This window comes from Puntigrus tetrazona, chromosome 5 (genome assembly GCF_018831695.1).
Source record: "Puntigrus tetrazona isolate hp1 chromosome 5, ASM1883169v1, whole genome shotgun sequence".
Taxonomy (NCBI): domain Eukaryota; kingdom Metazoa; phylum Chordata; class Actinopteri; order Cypriniformes; family Cyprinidae; genus Puntigrus; species Puntigrus tetrazona.
In genome coordinates this window covers 28520232-28536119 of record NC_056703.1, presented here as the reverse complement: position 1 = coordinate 28536119, position 15888 = coordinate 28520232, and the positions used below count along the sequence as shown (strand labels likewise).

The window sequence follows — 15888 nt, the reverse complement described above, 5'->3', positions numbered from 1 at the left end:
TTAAGCACAAATGACGGGATGGCCCTTGAAAGGCAACAGATTGCATTTATAAGCACCCAATCAATAAGCTGTCACAGGGCGGGCAAGACGGACACACAGCAAACCATCAGCAAAGAGCGATCGGCGTCTGAGGAGCACAACACGCAATCTTAGACTCCCAACAGAACAAACACACGCCGTGGACATGAAATATGCATGGCGTAGTTAACCTCCCATGTTGAGGCAGGTACTTCTCAGTAACGTCAGGTCGGGTCTTAAGTGGATCCTGGCCTGCCTCGATTTGTTTGGTTAGCTGCGTCTGGATTAGCCATGAGCACAGTCAAAGACCCAACAGGGAATAGTGAGCATTACTGGAACTTTACGACCCTTTACTCCCAGTGCTCTTGCTTAGAGTGCACTAGTGTCCAGTTTTACAGTGTCTCGGTTCTGAATGTATTCTTCCCATTCATTTTCACAATGGGGATTTCAAACAGTTCTTCAGGTACATATCTTTTTAAGACGGCCAGCTCAGTCCAATCGCATTATAAACTTCAGTTGCATTATTTCAGCATTTCTTCTTTATTAAATGCTATTATTTATATAGAATATTATTTACTGAATAATATTATCTTATGAACAACTATCAAAAACGTTGCCGGGCAATTTGGTGCAAAAGCAGATATATAGATACAATGCACAGCACTGCATTTATGTAAACATGAGATTTTGGTAAAATTAATAGATTAATGAGACCATAGACCATTACATTTAACCATAAAAAATATATCTCATGTGTAACCATTATAGAGACATCAGAGAGAGCGCTAAAGTCCAGAAGATCTCGATGAGGTGAAACACTCTAGAGAGGCTTCATGAGATCATCTGAAGCTCAAGTCTGAAAACTTTCAAATATATATAACAAACTATAAAAAAGTACATTCTTACCTGAAAACATCTTAAGGTACTGTTCACATGTGGCGGCTTTTGCGGTCTCAAGTTATTTAAAATGCCGAGGAGCGGTTTGCGTGGTCATGATGGAGATAAAAACATTTCAACTTTTCAGAACGCCACAAGTTCACTGCAGGTCATGTGACAAGAATCAACCAATCAGCTTCACTCAGTCCTGTAACAACATTGAAAACCAAAATAACGCAATAGTTGGTCAAAGTGATAACCATTTTAAAGAAAAAAAAGCGTTTATTAGTGCCGGAAATCCATGTATCCTTTGCTGAAACTTCTGTGTCTTCGCGGAAAGCACACGTCATGGTCGCTTAGCGACAGTAGACTCTTTGGGGCCACAAGCGCCAGAACACTTTGGGAAAAAAAGGAGAAAGCGGCGCGAAAGTTTTTAGGCGTGATATGTGCTGTGACTTTAAATGCAGTTTGCAGCCAAAAACTCATCACCAAACACCAATGACATATACATATGGGTGCAGTCATTTTAGACACTTCCAAAACTGTTTCAACAGAGAGGGAAGTACATTTTTAAATACATTAATTATGTTTTCATCTTTGTTGCCACACTTTTGGAAGTGCCTTTTTCTGTTCTACAGAATTGGTGTCCCAATACTTTTGTCCATATAATGAATGTACAAGTCATTGATGTTTAGTGTTGAGTTTTTGGACTGGATTCAAAGTCACACCAGAGGTATTCAGCTGGGATTAGAAGTTGGCTTTATGCAGACCAGTCAGGTTCTTCCACGCAGACTCAATCAGGCATTTCTTTTTTTTGCTTTTGATTCCGTGAAAAAGTTTCAGCTTTTTTTTTATCTTCTGTCATTTTTTGTCAGCTTTGACAAAACTCCTCTCAGCTAGCAGGTCTTTTCGAAGTGACTATAGCAGTCTTGTCTCCTGACCTGAATACATAAAGCTCGCCGATTCGTTAAAATGGACAAACAAGAGCTACTGCCGGCTTCTGCTGTAAAACATGAACTTGCGCAACAGATAGTGATTTTGTTTTTCAGATTGTATGTGGATAATAATGAAAGGTGTTTTGGCGTTAACAGATTGTTTTAAAATTAACTCCTTATATATTAGTGTATGATAATCAAGCAAAAAGTTCATGAATGGATCTCATGGTGCACTGGATATGGCACGGCATATTTTGAAAATATATAAATGCAGTTGTACAATCGTTAGTTCTGATACACAGCTCATCATTTGCAATGCTTCATGGGAATTGGCAGTCACTGATTACCTATTTTACCATAATTTGCATTTCTATGGATCTCTTGAAATCAAAAGCATTCTAGTCCTACAGAAGCACAATTTCTTCTAATATTGGAGCACATCACATGATTGGTCTCCATCCAGAGAATTTTGTTTAAAATATATTTCTCTATGCAAAAAATGAATGAAATGTTTCCTTATGGAAACTGACTGCTGTGCTTATTTGTAGCACATTTATAATTCACAGCCATTTTAATTTGTATTTTTTTCTGCTTTATCCTGGTCAGTGGAATGAAGACCTACAAGCCTCTTTGGATTGCCAAATACATAATAAACTATTCTAAATTAATTTAGAGAAATTAGCATTTTTACAATATCATTAGGCCTCAGTGAGAGATTAGTCAAATTAGAGTTCAGCAGTATCGACACTGACAGTGCATGTTCAAATTTAATTAAGTCTTTTTGTCTTCAGTTGTCTTTTTTGCGGGTCCGCTCTGGAGAAAAAACATTTTGACTTAATGTCTACCACTGTGCTGCGCAAATAAAAGAACACACGCGAGAACTGCTGTTAGACGCTTTTCTAAATGCTGTTCGAGGCTGTTAAGAGTTCCATTGATTTCAGTTTAGCATCACTTCATTAGCAGGCATGCTGACCATCATTTAGCCACATTCCTCCATCAGCATACTTGATGCCATGGCAACCATCCAACTGCTACAAGTACCTCAACCCACAGCATTTCTGCCTGGAGCGGTTAAGAAGTGCTATACATTATATAGGTGCATCGCAAAAAAAAATTGGAATATCATGAAAAAGTAATTTTTTGTAAGAAAGTGGAATTTTCATATATTCTAGATTCATAAGATGACCTTCTGGATGACATTTTAAATGTTGCACCCGTGCTTGTTTGTGAAGCTTTATTGTAACAAGTGATTATTTGAGCGACTACTGCGCTTCTATGAACTCATTCCACCCTGGCCATTCTTCTCTGACCTCTCGCATCAATCAATCAGTCACTTTTATTTATATAGCACTTTTAACAATACGGATTGTATCAAAGCACTGAACAGTATCAAATAGGAGAATAGAATGATAATAAAGTATAATAACGAGATTAAACACTGTAATCAGATCGATGATAATCTCTAGAAATTAAATGTCCCCGACTAAGCAAGCCAGAGGCAACAGCGGCGAGGAACCAAAACCTCATCTGTTACAGAATGGAAAAAAAAAAACATTGGGAGAAACCAGGCTCAGTCGGGGTCCAGTTCTCCTCTGGCCGACGGGGATTAGGCCGAGGTCTCTGTAGTGAGCTTGAGTTTGACTAGTGCGTGTCATTCTGTCTAATTAGCAGCTGTTTGTTTAATGTAAAATTGCTGCTCAATGGAAATTTTCATTCGATGGTTATGCATGAATATCTCCGTAGATCAGCAGTTTCTGAAATACCTTAGTCTTGTGTAGCCAGACCCTCAGACTCACGGCTGAAGCCTGTGGAAAGCACGGCAGCTTTCATTGGCCAAGACCGCTTGACCGACATGTCGAACAGCCAATCACAGTTCATTTCATTTCAGTGGCATTTCAAGGCATGGAAATGTCACCACAGTAACAGATCAGTGTCTAAAACTCTTTCTCACATTTTTCATCTAACAACTTTTTGAAAATACAGCATTTTGTTGATGGTGGGCGGCTTTCTTATTTCATGAAGTGGTTCAGCTTCAGCAGGTTGCCTTGACCACATCAATGTGCCTAAATTACTGTAATATAAGTTACTGTCATATAATTAGTTTATTAAATATTTGCATTAATTAGCTGAATTCACATTTTTAAGCCAAGGAGCTTTCTTACCAACTTTCCCTCTCAGTGAGGAAATCTTTCGTTCCTGTGGATAATTTACCTCCGTGGATTCCCATTGTAATGAATAACTATGAAAAGTTAGTGAACGACGATAAATGTGACATTTTTACAGTTTTAACTGGCTTGTTCCAAACTCATGCAAAATAAAAACAGCAGGCAACTTATTCTGTAGTGCAGCGACGAGATGCTTTCACAGCAGGTTTTTCCACAACGATCTTGTGAACAGTATCCACACATAAGTGTGACACTTACATTAAACAAACAGCTGCTAATTAGACAGAATGACACGCACTAGTCAGACTCAAGATCACTACAGGGACCTCAGCCTCATCCATCTGCAAACTTCTCCATCAGGGGGCCTTCAACATAAAACCACACAACACTGCAAGGAAATCGCCCCTGTCCAGAGCCATTATGCCTCCGCGGAGAGAGCGGGCCTCTACATATCTCAAGTTAATTGAAGTTGTGATGCAGCACCGGCTGTAGGGAGCAGCGATGTGTCTTTGTAATGAAGCTGGGAGATAAATTGTTTGCGACTTTTTGAGGCATCTCATCCCACTCCATCTCTCTGTTTCACCTCCTCCCACTCCCGAACCAGACAATAAGAGATAAAGTTTATTTTTATATATTATGCCTCTGCTGTGGTGCAAATGGGCCAGAACATGTTGAGATGGGTCAGCGGCGTCCCCTGAGGCACTCTGATTTGCTGCCAGTTGGAAATACAATACAAACATTGCAGCGTTGTGGGCATCACACCGCCTGTCCATTTTTCCTTCGACCCCCGTTTGGAAGTTCTGTTGATTTCCAAACAGGGGGCCAAAAACATTTACTGAAATCATGCAGTGACCCTCATGAACTCCAACATAAGTTCTCCATCCGTGCGTAAATGTAATTTTTATTTATTTTTTATTTCATTGCCAAGCTTTAGAAAACGGTTAGCTCCATTCCTGGATTCTGATTGGTCAGCTGTGTTTTATTCATGATACAGCACGGCTATGGCTCCTTCACCCAACGGTCCTGTGTCTCACTCAGCAACACCCTTAGCAGCAATCAATCAAGAAAACTTTTTTTATTTATTTAATGAAGTATGATTGATCCCTGCTGGCCCTGCTCATCTTTCATCTTTAATTTTGAGACCACGCCCTTCCCTGTCTAATAAAAGCTTGTTGATGCATGCGTCTTTGTGAAAGCCTGCAGTTTCTGTCGTAAGACTGGAATATTACGGTATCTTTTATGTTTTTGTTTCAGGTATGATTATATATGTTCATATATCCATCACTTTACACTGTAATGGCGCTTGCAATCTCGAGCTTTGAAAGTAAAAGACGGAAAACAGATGTTTTTTCATGCTGAGAGACAAACAGATGTATGTTCGAGAAAAATGTAACGCATGGTAAGCTATTTTCTGCTATTCTGTTTTTATTTAAGCTGCATTTAAATGAGAGGCTTGTTCAGAAAATGTTCACGTCATTTACTGTTGCTGTCAGGAACTACTTTTTGCGGAAATTGCCTCAAAAATACATATTTTTAGTTTTAATATTTTGTATTGTGTGGTAACCGTTTTATAAAAGCAATAAGGTACACGAGGCGCTGCTGTATAGAATTATGTCTAAAAGGTCATGCAGCTAATATAAATTTAAAACTACAACAAATATTCAATTTAACTGCAATTTACTTGTAAATAAAAGTTAAATATTTCCTTTTGAAAGCATGTTAAAATCCATTTGAGGTTTCTGCTAGTAAAAAGGGGTTACTGAACGTCTGAAGTTTAGTGAAAACTTTTGAGACGCTGGACTGGACTTCTGACCTCACTGGTGCTGTTTTATTTTTATTTAGTTATTTTCCAAATAGGAGCAAATCCCTGCCTCCACGTTCCCGCATCCTTTGCAGACGGAGCATCCTTGCTGTTGTAGCACAAAATTAAATGGTCAACAAGCACGGTCAAGGTTGCGCACACGCAACTGGCAAAAGGTGGTAATTCACTGCCACTAAATATATTTTGGTCTTTTTTCAAGGAGCTTTGACTCTACAGGAGGAAACCATCTCAAGAGTATCGTGGCATGCCTTGACTTTTACTCTCATGTTGAGAACAAAAGGTCTTTTACTTGAGCGAACTGCTGAAGGGGAATCTCTCTTCCCCCATGGCCTGCACTTTTTCCACATTCTGTATCCTTCTTTCCAAAACGCACACATCAAAGCTCATCTGTTCGTGATAATAGCAAAAGAGGTGATTTGGAGCGATAAGACAGTGGACAGGAAAGGAGGATGTGTAAAAGACAGGATAAATTAAGTTCTAGAGATTGTGCATAACTCATATGCCCTCATTTCTCTTTTAAGGACAAAGCGTTTACTGAGTAAATCATCTCACAGCCTTTATACTCATTTATCTTTTTTTTACACAGGAATAGATAAGCATGACTTCAGCATTTTGCTCATGTAGTAAATCATGCTCTGCCCTCTAACGCCTTTCAGCAGAGGTGTGTGTCTTCCGGTGTCTCACAGATTTGTGTGTGTGTTTGTTTCAGCTCTGGACCCCGATCAGGAGAGTGTAGAGGCCCTGATGCAGAGGTTTAAGGAGAGTTTCCGGACCAACACCACTATGGAAATAACACATTTCCAGAACGTTACACACAGCTCCTCCACTGGCCGCAAGAGAGGACCAGCTCACACCAGAGGTTTGCAATGCACTGACAAAAATCATCTGTTGTTGGTGTCGTCGTGTATTTCTGTCGAATGAACCACTGATGCCAATCATTCGCAATTGAATCGTTCTTTTGAGTCAGTTCTTTCTTTCCAGTGAACTGGCTGAATGCATTTGAACTTCTCTCTCATTGAATCATGTTTCCTTCTCTTGGCACCAAATTAGACAAAAATGCCACTTCACAATTAACTAAATCTATTACGGCTGAATTAAGTGAAAATTAAACTTGTGTACACACATAAATATAGTCTCCCCTCTCCCCTGGTATCCTTTGGCTAGCATAATTTATAAACAAAATAGAACTTAATCCGGTACCAGTGTGCTTCATTTTTTTCCCCCTGCAGTTGAACACAATACAAACATAAGCTACAAAACTAAAACAAACAAAACATTTATATATATATATATATATATATATATATATATATATATATATATATATATATATATGCAAATTTCAGTTGAAATATACACTACAGGCAATAAAACATCCACAATTTTTATTCCTTTTCAAGCAAGTTTAATTTGCACAGTCCACAGTTTTGATTAATAAAACATAATTTCTGCACAATTACTTGAGGGATATAATGCCATGAATTAAAAAAAAATGTAACATGCTGTGAGATTTGAAAACTGATGTATTTAAAGGTTAGCGTCAGTTTTCGAATTCAGTCGGTTTGCTCATGCGATATGACACGTGAGTTTTGAGTTTTTGAGCTTGTATCTAAATAGCACGGCTGCATCAACAAATGCGTTTTTATATCACTTTTGTTAACGCTGTAGCACAGGTTTAGGGTTGGCTTTGGTTTAGGGGATATTTTCAAAATGATACAGCATTAACTTTTAGCGACACTCGCTGCATATTTGAATAATGAGCCACAGCAAAGCATACCTTACGCGACGCAATACAGACGCAGCAAAATTTTCCTACATCAACGTAAAACAAAAACGTGCCAAAAACTGCATTTTACCACAACTCACTGGGGGTTTCACTTTGAAACTCCCACAAAATGTGCAGTAAGGTACGTAATAACAGTGCTGCAGAAATGTATTTAGACGGCATGCAGAGTTCACGTTCTTGCTTCAATGGACAAAAAATTTTTTAAATCTTACATGCCAGAAAAAAGTTGGATGAAAATCACATGAGTGTCGGATCCACGTCTGCATCAGGCTTTTAAATTTACATTTTCTGTTTTGCAACAATTTGTATAGTGAAAGCACTATATAAATAATTGTCATTTGAATTGAACATTGACTTTTTTGCCTAAATAAACTAGCAATTCAGTCTAGATTAGGGATGTAGGATATGGTCATACTGAATGTGTGCTTTAATAGTTCTATAGAACAGCCAATATGGTAATAATAGGCATGCAAAAAAGGATCTTGTGAGAACTAGTCCTGGTCCCATTTTATATTAGGTGGCCTTAATTACTGTGTTCTTATATTTAAATTAACCATTTGGTACAATGCACTTATTGTATACATATATGTTTTTCACAGTGTACTTATAGTACCTATACGTAATTGCATGTGTAATTGATTTCTGTAATTACATTAATATTTACAATGTTGACCCATCCCCAAAGTGCACCTTCACCCACACTTCATCCTACCCATACCACCAAACCTGTCCCTAAGCTTTACAGGCTTAATAAACATGAGCTCAAATGTTGTTCCTTTCCTCACAGTGTGTGCTGTGAATGTGAATGAGGAAATACCGAGCGAAACGCAGGTGAAATGTCACGAGAGGAGTCCTCTATCAAGCCGTGACTGGCTCATTATGCTTGCAGATTTGATAATGGTCAACTTTCATGCTGACAGTGCCCCGCGAATCAGCTTGAATGAGTCAAACTAGCGGAAATGGACGAAGTAATTACAAAGTAAACCACATGTTCAGATCACAATTAACCTGATCTACGAGTGAGCTGGTTTTCGGTAAGCTCTCAACTCCAATTAAACCTGCGTCTCTCCGTGTGTGACCGTAATTAACAAAGAATCTGGGGATTTATGGTTGGAGAACCAGTGTTTTGTAATTTTGTGACTAAAAAGTAATTTTTTAAATACAAACCCATAATAAATATTATAGCATTGGCTTCTTTTTGATATATAAAGTATAAAGTCATCATTTCGGCAACACCGTGCGAACATCAAAGGTAAATGTACCACAAATTTAAATAGAACTAAAAACCCAACAGAGAGGCAACTTTACCTCATCATTTCATAAATTCAGCACACACCACTGACGCCAAATCAAGTCAGAGCTTAAAAACATCCCATCCCATTAGCCTCAGTGCTCAGCCACAATTTACCAGCGCGTGTCTCCACCCTGAAATTAAACCCGGAGTGAATGCGTTGTCTGCCGGGTCGGAGCACTAAAATAGAGAAGCGTGGAAAGAATCCATTTTAGCCTTGATTTTTAAACTCCTCACCACTCCGGCTCACTTTCTCGGGCTCCTTGAAATAAAATCTTTCTAGGACCTTTAATTACTGGCCACAAAATATTGCCTTCAGCACAGATTTTTTTTTTTTTCCTTTCGCTGCATCCATTGAGGATAACAAACAGGCTAATGGGACGAACTCTGGCACGGAGCTGGAACTCAATTAAAGCGAGAGGAAGTGAGAGTTCACCGGGCCGCTACGAGTAGATTAGGCCTTTCCAGAAATAAAAAGCCACCAAATGAATCAAGCGCGTGGTCAAATATTACATGAGATGGGGGTCAGTATGATACGTTAATACCGCTGCGCCTGACGCTGCATTCTGTGTGGAGAATTTCTCATTTTCTCTCATGGCTTGTGATTTTGCTTTCCACACAATTCCCGGTGCACATTTGCATGGATTTACACGCGGGGTTGGTCTCTTAAGTAGATTAAGCCTCAGAAAGGTTGAGGGAGGGGAGCTTCTTATGCCAGTTTTATGGTCAGAGACGCCAGCTTGACATGCATTCAGCTGCTGTAGAAGTTTTTGAGGCTTGTGCGACCTTTTGTTCTTATTGAACGAAAGCATTTTGACTAAGGGCTGTCAAGCCCTGCAACTTGATAATGCAAAATGTAGGTGCTTGTTTACTGAAAATCTTTTTGATCTTCTGCATATTCACGTTGGGATACATATTTATGTTTGATCTTGCGAAAAATAAGTACACTTTTTAGCATACTTTTAGCCGAACATAATGGTTTCTGACAGTAAATTGCAATTTAATTACAAAATTATATAAAAGGTAACACTTTATTTAATGTGTCATTGTCGCACATTACATATAATTATAGTATAACAACAATATATTATGCATAATTACATGCAAGTAACCCTAACCCAAACCTTAATCCAACTCTAACGATGATTAAGTACATGTGGTTAACAATGTTAACAATGTATAATTACAATGTAACAAGGACACCAATAAATAAAGAGCAACCAAAATGCATTATAGATTGCTTATAATAAATTCAGTTTGCTGATTTATCACATGTCTCGACCTGCTTTAATAAGATGCAAGAGTGTCTTTTTTTTCATAATTATTTCTATTATCCTACTCACATGCTTGCGGTGTTCTGTTGTATGTATTGATGAGCGTTTAAGATAAGGTATAATATGCATTAATGCCATTTGTATTGAACGTTTTTGCATTCAAGTAAACTTGTAATTACACATATGTACAGTAATTGAAACGGAGTGAACCGAGGAGTCGTCCCGATCCATGTGCAAGTTTTATTCAAAAATACAGGCAGGGTTGAAGGGAGGAAACAGATATGGCATGGGCAAAAACACGAGAACACAAGAAAACACAAGATTAATCCAGGGAACAAGAGAGGGTCAATCAATGGCAAACATAATCCAACGGGGTAAACCCACAGAGAAATTATCCAGGTACAAGAGCAATGGTCAAAACAGGCATAAACAGTCCAAAAATCCAAAAGGCAAAACAAGACAGATAGACGAAATACACAGGGAAAGATCAAAACACGGAAAAAGCAGACAAGGACTAAACGGGGGAAATAACTATTGGCTCCGTAAAGTAGTTATCGCTAAACAGTGATATGTGTTAGACTCGGCGGTGAGCGAGAGGAAGTTCGGTGCTTAAATAAAGTGTGTTTGACTGGATAATTAAATGCAGGTGTAACCAATCTGTGCAATGGAGTATGGGAAATGAAGTCCAGTGTGAGGTGCAACAGTAGTGTAATCACATCCCAATGTGAATTAATTCTAAAGAGTTCTATATTAAATTTTATATAGAAAAACGTTAAGAAAAACATACATTTATTTGACCAAGTTCAGGATAAATTTGTTTTTTTGGTTTTTTTAATTTCTAGCAGTGTCTCTTTTGTGGCGACAGAGCAATTGCCCATTTCTGGCAAGATTTGAGGACACCGACTTGCTAAATGTTGGCCATTTCTCAAATAGAAGGCAGCATATATCGCAACGAAGATTATATTTTAGAATATTAATATAATGTAATAATATTAATATTATAAGGTTATAAATTTGAGCATTGTTCTTAGTTAAGCGTACATTGTTGTTATATGTTTATGTTTATGTCTTGTTATGTCTTTGAAATAAACCAGACTTGATGACTTATGCAGCCTGCGAATGTGACCTCTGGAGGATGCACCCCATCCGTTTGAGAAACGGCCAGCATGTCATGTTTTGAAAATGTTGATAGCAATTGGCTAAATTGCTCCGTAAGCCCACCTCCTGTTGGCGATTTCTCAATCTATTGTCCCTTCGCCCTCTATTGAACAGCTGCCACCGATCTTGAACTATTCAAAACTCGGCTATTTTATTGCTTAATTTTAAGAGACTGCTGTACAAGTTCAGTTTGCTGATCTCGATAAGCTTCATCAAGCTCAGCGTGAGGTTGCTTTTTGCGTGCCCTCGGAGTCAATTAATTACTATTGTGGATCTTTAACGCCATTCAATAAGTCATTTTCCAAAACAAGACAAGATGGCAAGAGGATTCTCAGCTGGTGTCAGTACGGTATGCATGTTGGCAGGCACAGATATGAAGTGTCTCTCTGACAGTGATTAGCTATGCTAACGTGACCTGCGCCACTGCAGGGGAGAACACCATCTGTGTCCAAAGCCGAAAGGTCTGACACCAGCACTCACACTCCTGACACTAATTATTCACGGCCTCTCTCGCAGACTGGAGAAACAAGTTGCTGAAAGAAATTCTAATGTTTTTTTGAGTCTCCTCAATATTTGATGGAATTTTAGATTGATCAAGTTTTAAGGAAACCGCGCTGGAACTCACATGCTGCTGTGTGTCTCTCTGCCGTCAGGTATTAGATTAGATCTTTGAGCAAGTGATATTACGTACCTGAATTAGAAATGAATTCCCCGTAAGCCTAAGTTGATCATAAATCCATCGGTTTCAATAGGTCTATGTTACGCTAAAGCTTATGCAAGAGCAGAAGGCAGAAGTAGGCACAGAATTAGCGCGTTGTATGAGAAATGACTAAAGGAACTACACTTGATATTTGTAAACAACTGATATTTGTGATATTTTTTTTGATTAGAAACACTCTAATTTCAACGATCTCTTGAAATATCCCCATATCCCCACGATTATTTCACAATGCCAATCTTTCTCCGTATACAGCTAAAAATCATGCAGTGTGCTTAGGGCTAAAAATAATAAATGTACTGTTTTCAAATCTTGCACCTTGAAACCAGTTTTCAAAAAAATTATGTTTTCAGGCTTCAAATCACCATTTCCGTGTGAATGAACGACTAAAATTACCAGCGTTATTCTGCAGGTCCACCGTCCAATAGAGTTCAAGTCTAATTTTAATCAAAGGCACCTGGTAATTTTCAAGTAATCCTGGAGTCCTTGATTAGCTTGTCCAGGTGTATTTGATTAGGGCTGGTGGAAAGACAGCTCTCCGTAACTGCCGGAGATGGAGGCTTAACATTCTATTAAAGAAGTACAAATCCATTTATTTTCATTTGCTGCATAATGCTTAGTTTTCTTCCCTTACAGAAAATAATAAAAGTTTGCTGTAATGTAAGCTGAAAATATAATTTGACAGCTATACTTTATGTATTTAGCATATACTGCATAAAAACACTTGTACTAGTGTGCTACACTAGTAGTACTTGTAATTGACCCACTTTTTAATTTATAAATCTGTAATTTGATTACACTTTATTTTGATAATCCACCTTACACATCATACTAACTAAAAAGCAAAAAAGCAAGTACAAGTCAACTATTTTTTTATTTATTTGCCAGGGTAAGTTTAGTAGACAAATACTTGTAAAGTTTGACATAGTCAGTATGTTGTATGCTGTGGACTAGAAGATATTAAGTGTTAGAAGATATTAAAATTGAGATATTAGTCTATGAATACTCTAATGACTGCCAATAAATAAGTGGTTACTTGCATTTTTTTCCTTTTTTCTAAGTGTAAAACCTAAATATACAACTGTTAGGTTTTCTACTTTTTTTCAATGTTTCTAATAGGCTACTCAATCAAAGAGTATATACCCAATTCTACTTTTCTTAAGCATATCTCAATATAAATAATTACAAAGCTAACATACAAAGACTGTCATGTATGCTGTCAGTAGAAGCCAAGTACATTTTTTTAAAAAAGAATGGGTACCTTTTAAATTAAATTGTGTGAATAGTGCCTTAAAAAGCAGTTGCCATATAGGTAGCAGAGAGCACAGCGGTTCATACAGAGAGCTTATATCTGCATATTATTTAGATGAAAAGCTGTTGCAATTCAGTGTCACTGTAAAGGGACAAATGTAATATATCACACAGGCTTTTTTCCTGCTGCCAGTAAATAGATTCAGTGAAAAATAGGCCCGTGATCAAATATGTATTGAACCAATCTATGTTGTTGACAAAGCACTAGGTTTATGAATACATTTAATAAGTGTTTTTTGTTGTATGTGAGCACCACATGACTGCAGTGATATTTCATCTTAAAGGATGCTGCTTTATAGGCCTCACATGTGGTTTTGCTTCCTTTCTAGCAGAAACCGATTTCACGGTTTTGTTGTGTCGTGCTCAAACTTACTAATTTGTATATTTGAAATAAAGAATTGAAGATTTATCATTTATCGCTTGAAGGTGTTGACACCGAAGTTGTGGAGCTGTGACATAGTTCATTCATTGCTTTGCTTTAGCTTTTTATTACATTAATGCTTCAAAATTCATAGTACGCAATAGGCAAAATAGGCAAAATCATAACTTTTGTGTATTTTTGTTACTAATCCAAAACGAGGCTCATTGGAAAAATGTACCCGGGGTGACGTTTCTGCAAAACGAATGTAAGATAAACAAAAGCAAATGTGAGATATAACGAATTTGCTGAAGCAAACATGGCTTCTTATCTCACTTCTAAAAGTCTCTGAACTCTTATCGCGACTTGTGTTTGACGGCACTTATGCAAGCAGGCCGCATCAAAAGTGAAGTACCGGGTGCGCTAGCAAGCAAGTTTACTACGCGAGTGAAGCCGTGCATATGAATGCGGTTATGCGTTTTAATGTTAGTTTAAAAATGCTGCACTACAGTAGAGTAGTTTGAGCTTATAACATAGTATTGTGCACAAAAATAGGTCTTTATTAACAGATAATTATTAATAGAAGTTAAATGTAGAGTTTTCCTATTGCTTTATGTTGTCCAAAAGCTGAGTAGACCTACCAAAAAAAAAAAAAAAAAAAAATTAAAAAATAAAATAACATGTTTAATTTGAGATGTAATTCCTTTCCTCAACACACCCATGAATTACATACCCGAGTTTAATATGCAAGGTTAATATGAGCAATACTGATACTTAGCTTAGCAAACACCACTGATAAAAGAAAGATTCGTATTCGTCTGTGTAGTCTTGCCCTCCGAAAGCTCGCTCAAGATCAGACATTAATTTGGTTGTAGTTTTTCATAGATCGCTCTTGCAATTTGCTTTGATGTTCTTCGTTTTTTCGGAGTAATTCTCACTCATTGACTCGGCTCGGCTCATCTGCATATACCTCTGCGAGCCTCATCCCTGTCGTTTTCTCTCAGCTGTTACGTGGTGTGATCTGCCTCTCAGCCGCCGAGACGCCGCCTGGTTTGATCTGTTCAGATGTCTCTCTCAGGCTCTCTTACACGAGATAGTCATGTGGTTCTCCGCTCGCTCTACTTTTGTGTTAATTGGAACGTTTGAAGCTTACACATGAAAGTTTGAAGTGTATGTGAGTTTTAGAGACTGTGAGAGGAGAGGTGATGATGATGTGTGAAGAGGAAGGCAGGTTTCTCAGTCACATTTCAATCTTTTTATTTTTTTTTACTTTTTTTTTTTTACACGACAATACACTGTGATTACAGCTCAGGGCGCCAGACAGCTTTTGTATGATCGGTTGATTTTCAACAGTGTTTGTGCTTAAGTGCGAGTGTGTTTTGTTTTCAGCCCTGAAGGAGGTGAGGTAGATGTCTGTTATCGCTAAAGCTCAGTCATACTTTCTTTAAAAACTTGTTTCTATTTACAGTACATTTCTGAGTAGAAAAGTCTGAGACGTCTGGTGAAAATGCTTGTTGAAAGTGTTTTGAAGTTTAATTGGACAGCTATTGACAGCAGCACTAAGACTATATGGAGACAAAAGATGATTATGCTCTCTAGCATGATTTGAGATGTTCCAAAGATCATATTAAGCTTCTATCTATCTACAGTGGTATGCAAAAGTTTGGGCACGACTTGCAGAATCTTAACAAATAAGAGAGATTATACTTTTGTTTTGCACAAACGATGTTTACATATATAGTAAACAAGACAAAAAAATAGCAAAGAGTATTAAAATAACTCAAAAGATTGGGAACCCTTGTTTATTGATACCGTTACGGCTGATTTTTGTTGTTGTTGTTTTGTGATGGTTGCTCATGAGTCCTTTGTTTGTTCTGAACATAAAGAAACAAAATGCATTAAGAGCTGGGGGGTGAAAACTTTTGAACAGGATGAATATGTTTAAAGTTTAAAAAGGATTTATTTATTAATTTATTTTTTACCATATAGTACCGCCATTCATTAGCAACATAATATACTTGAATGTTTCCAGGAAAAACAAATGAAGTAATATTTCAAATGTTTTCACCCCCGGCTCTTAATGCATTTTGCCTTCTGGAGCATGATTGAATGTTTAAACCTTTTTTAATAGCCCTAAACTGTGCTCAGTGTGAAAAAAAGGATCTCAAAATCGTAC

General features: G+C 37.7%; 1 protein-coding gene across 1 annotated transcript in view; it reads left to right on the top strand.

Moving 5' to 3' along the window:
• The window catches only part of LOC122346138 (astrotactin-2-like), a 345769-nt gene that overhangs the window by 147050 nt on the left and 182831 nt on the right, over positions 1-15888 (top strand). The window contains 1 exon segment of the mRNA XM_043240825.1: positions 6526-6675. Within this exon segment, the coding sequence (XP_043096760.1) occupies positions 6526-6675 (150 nt within the window).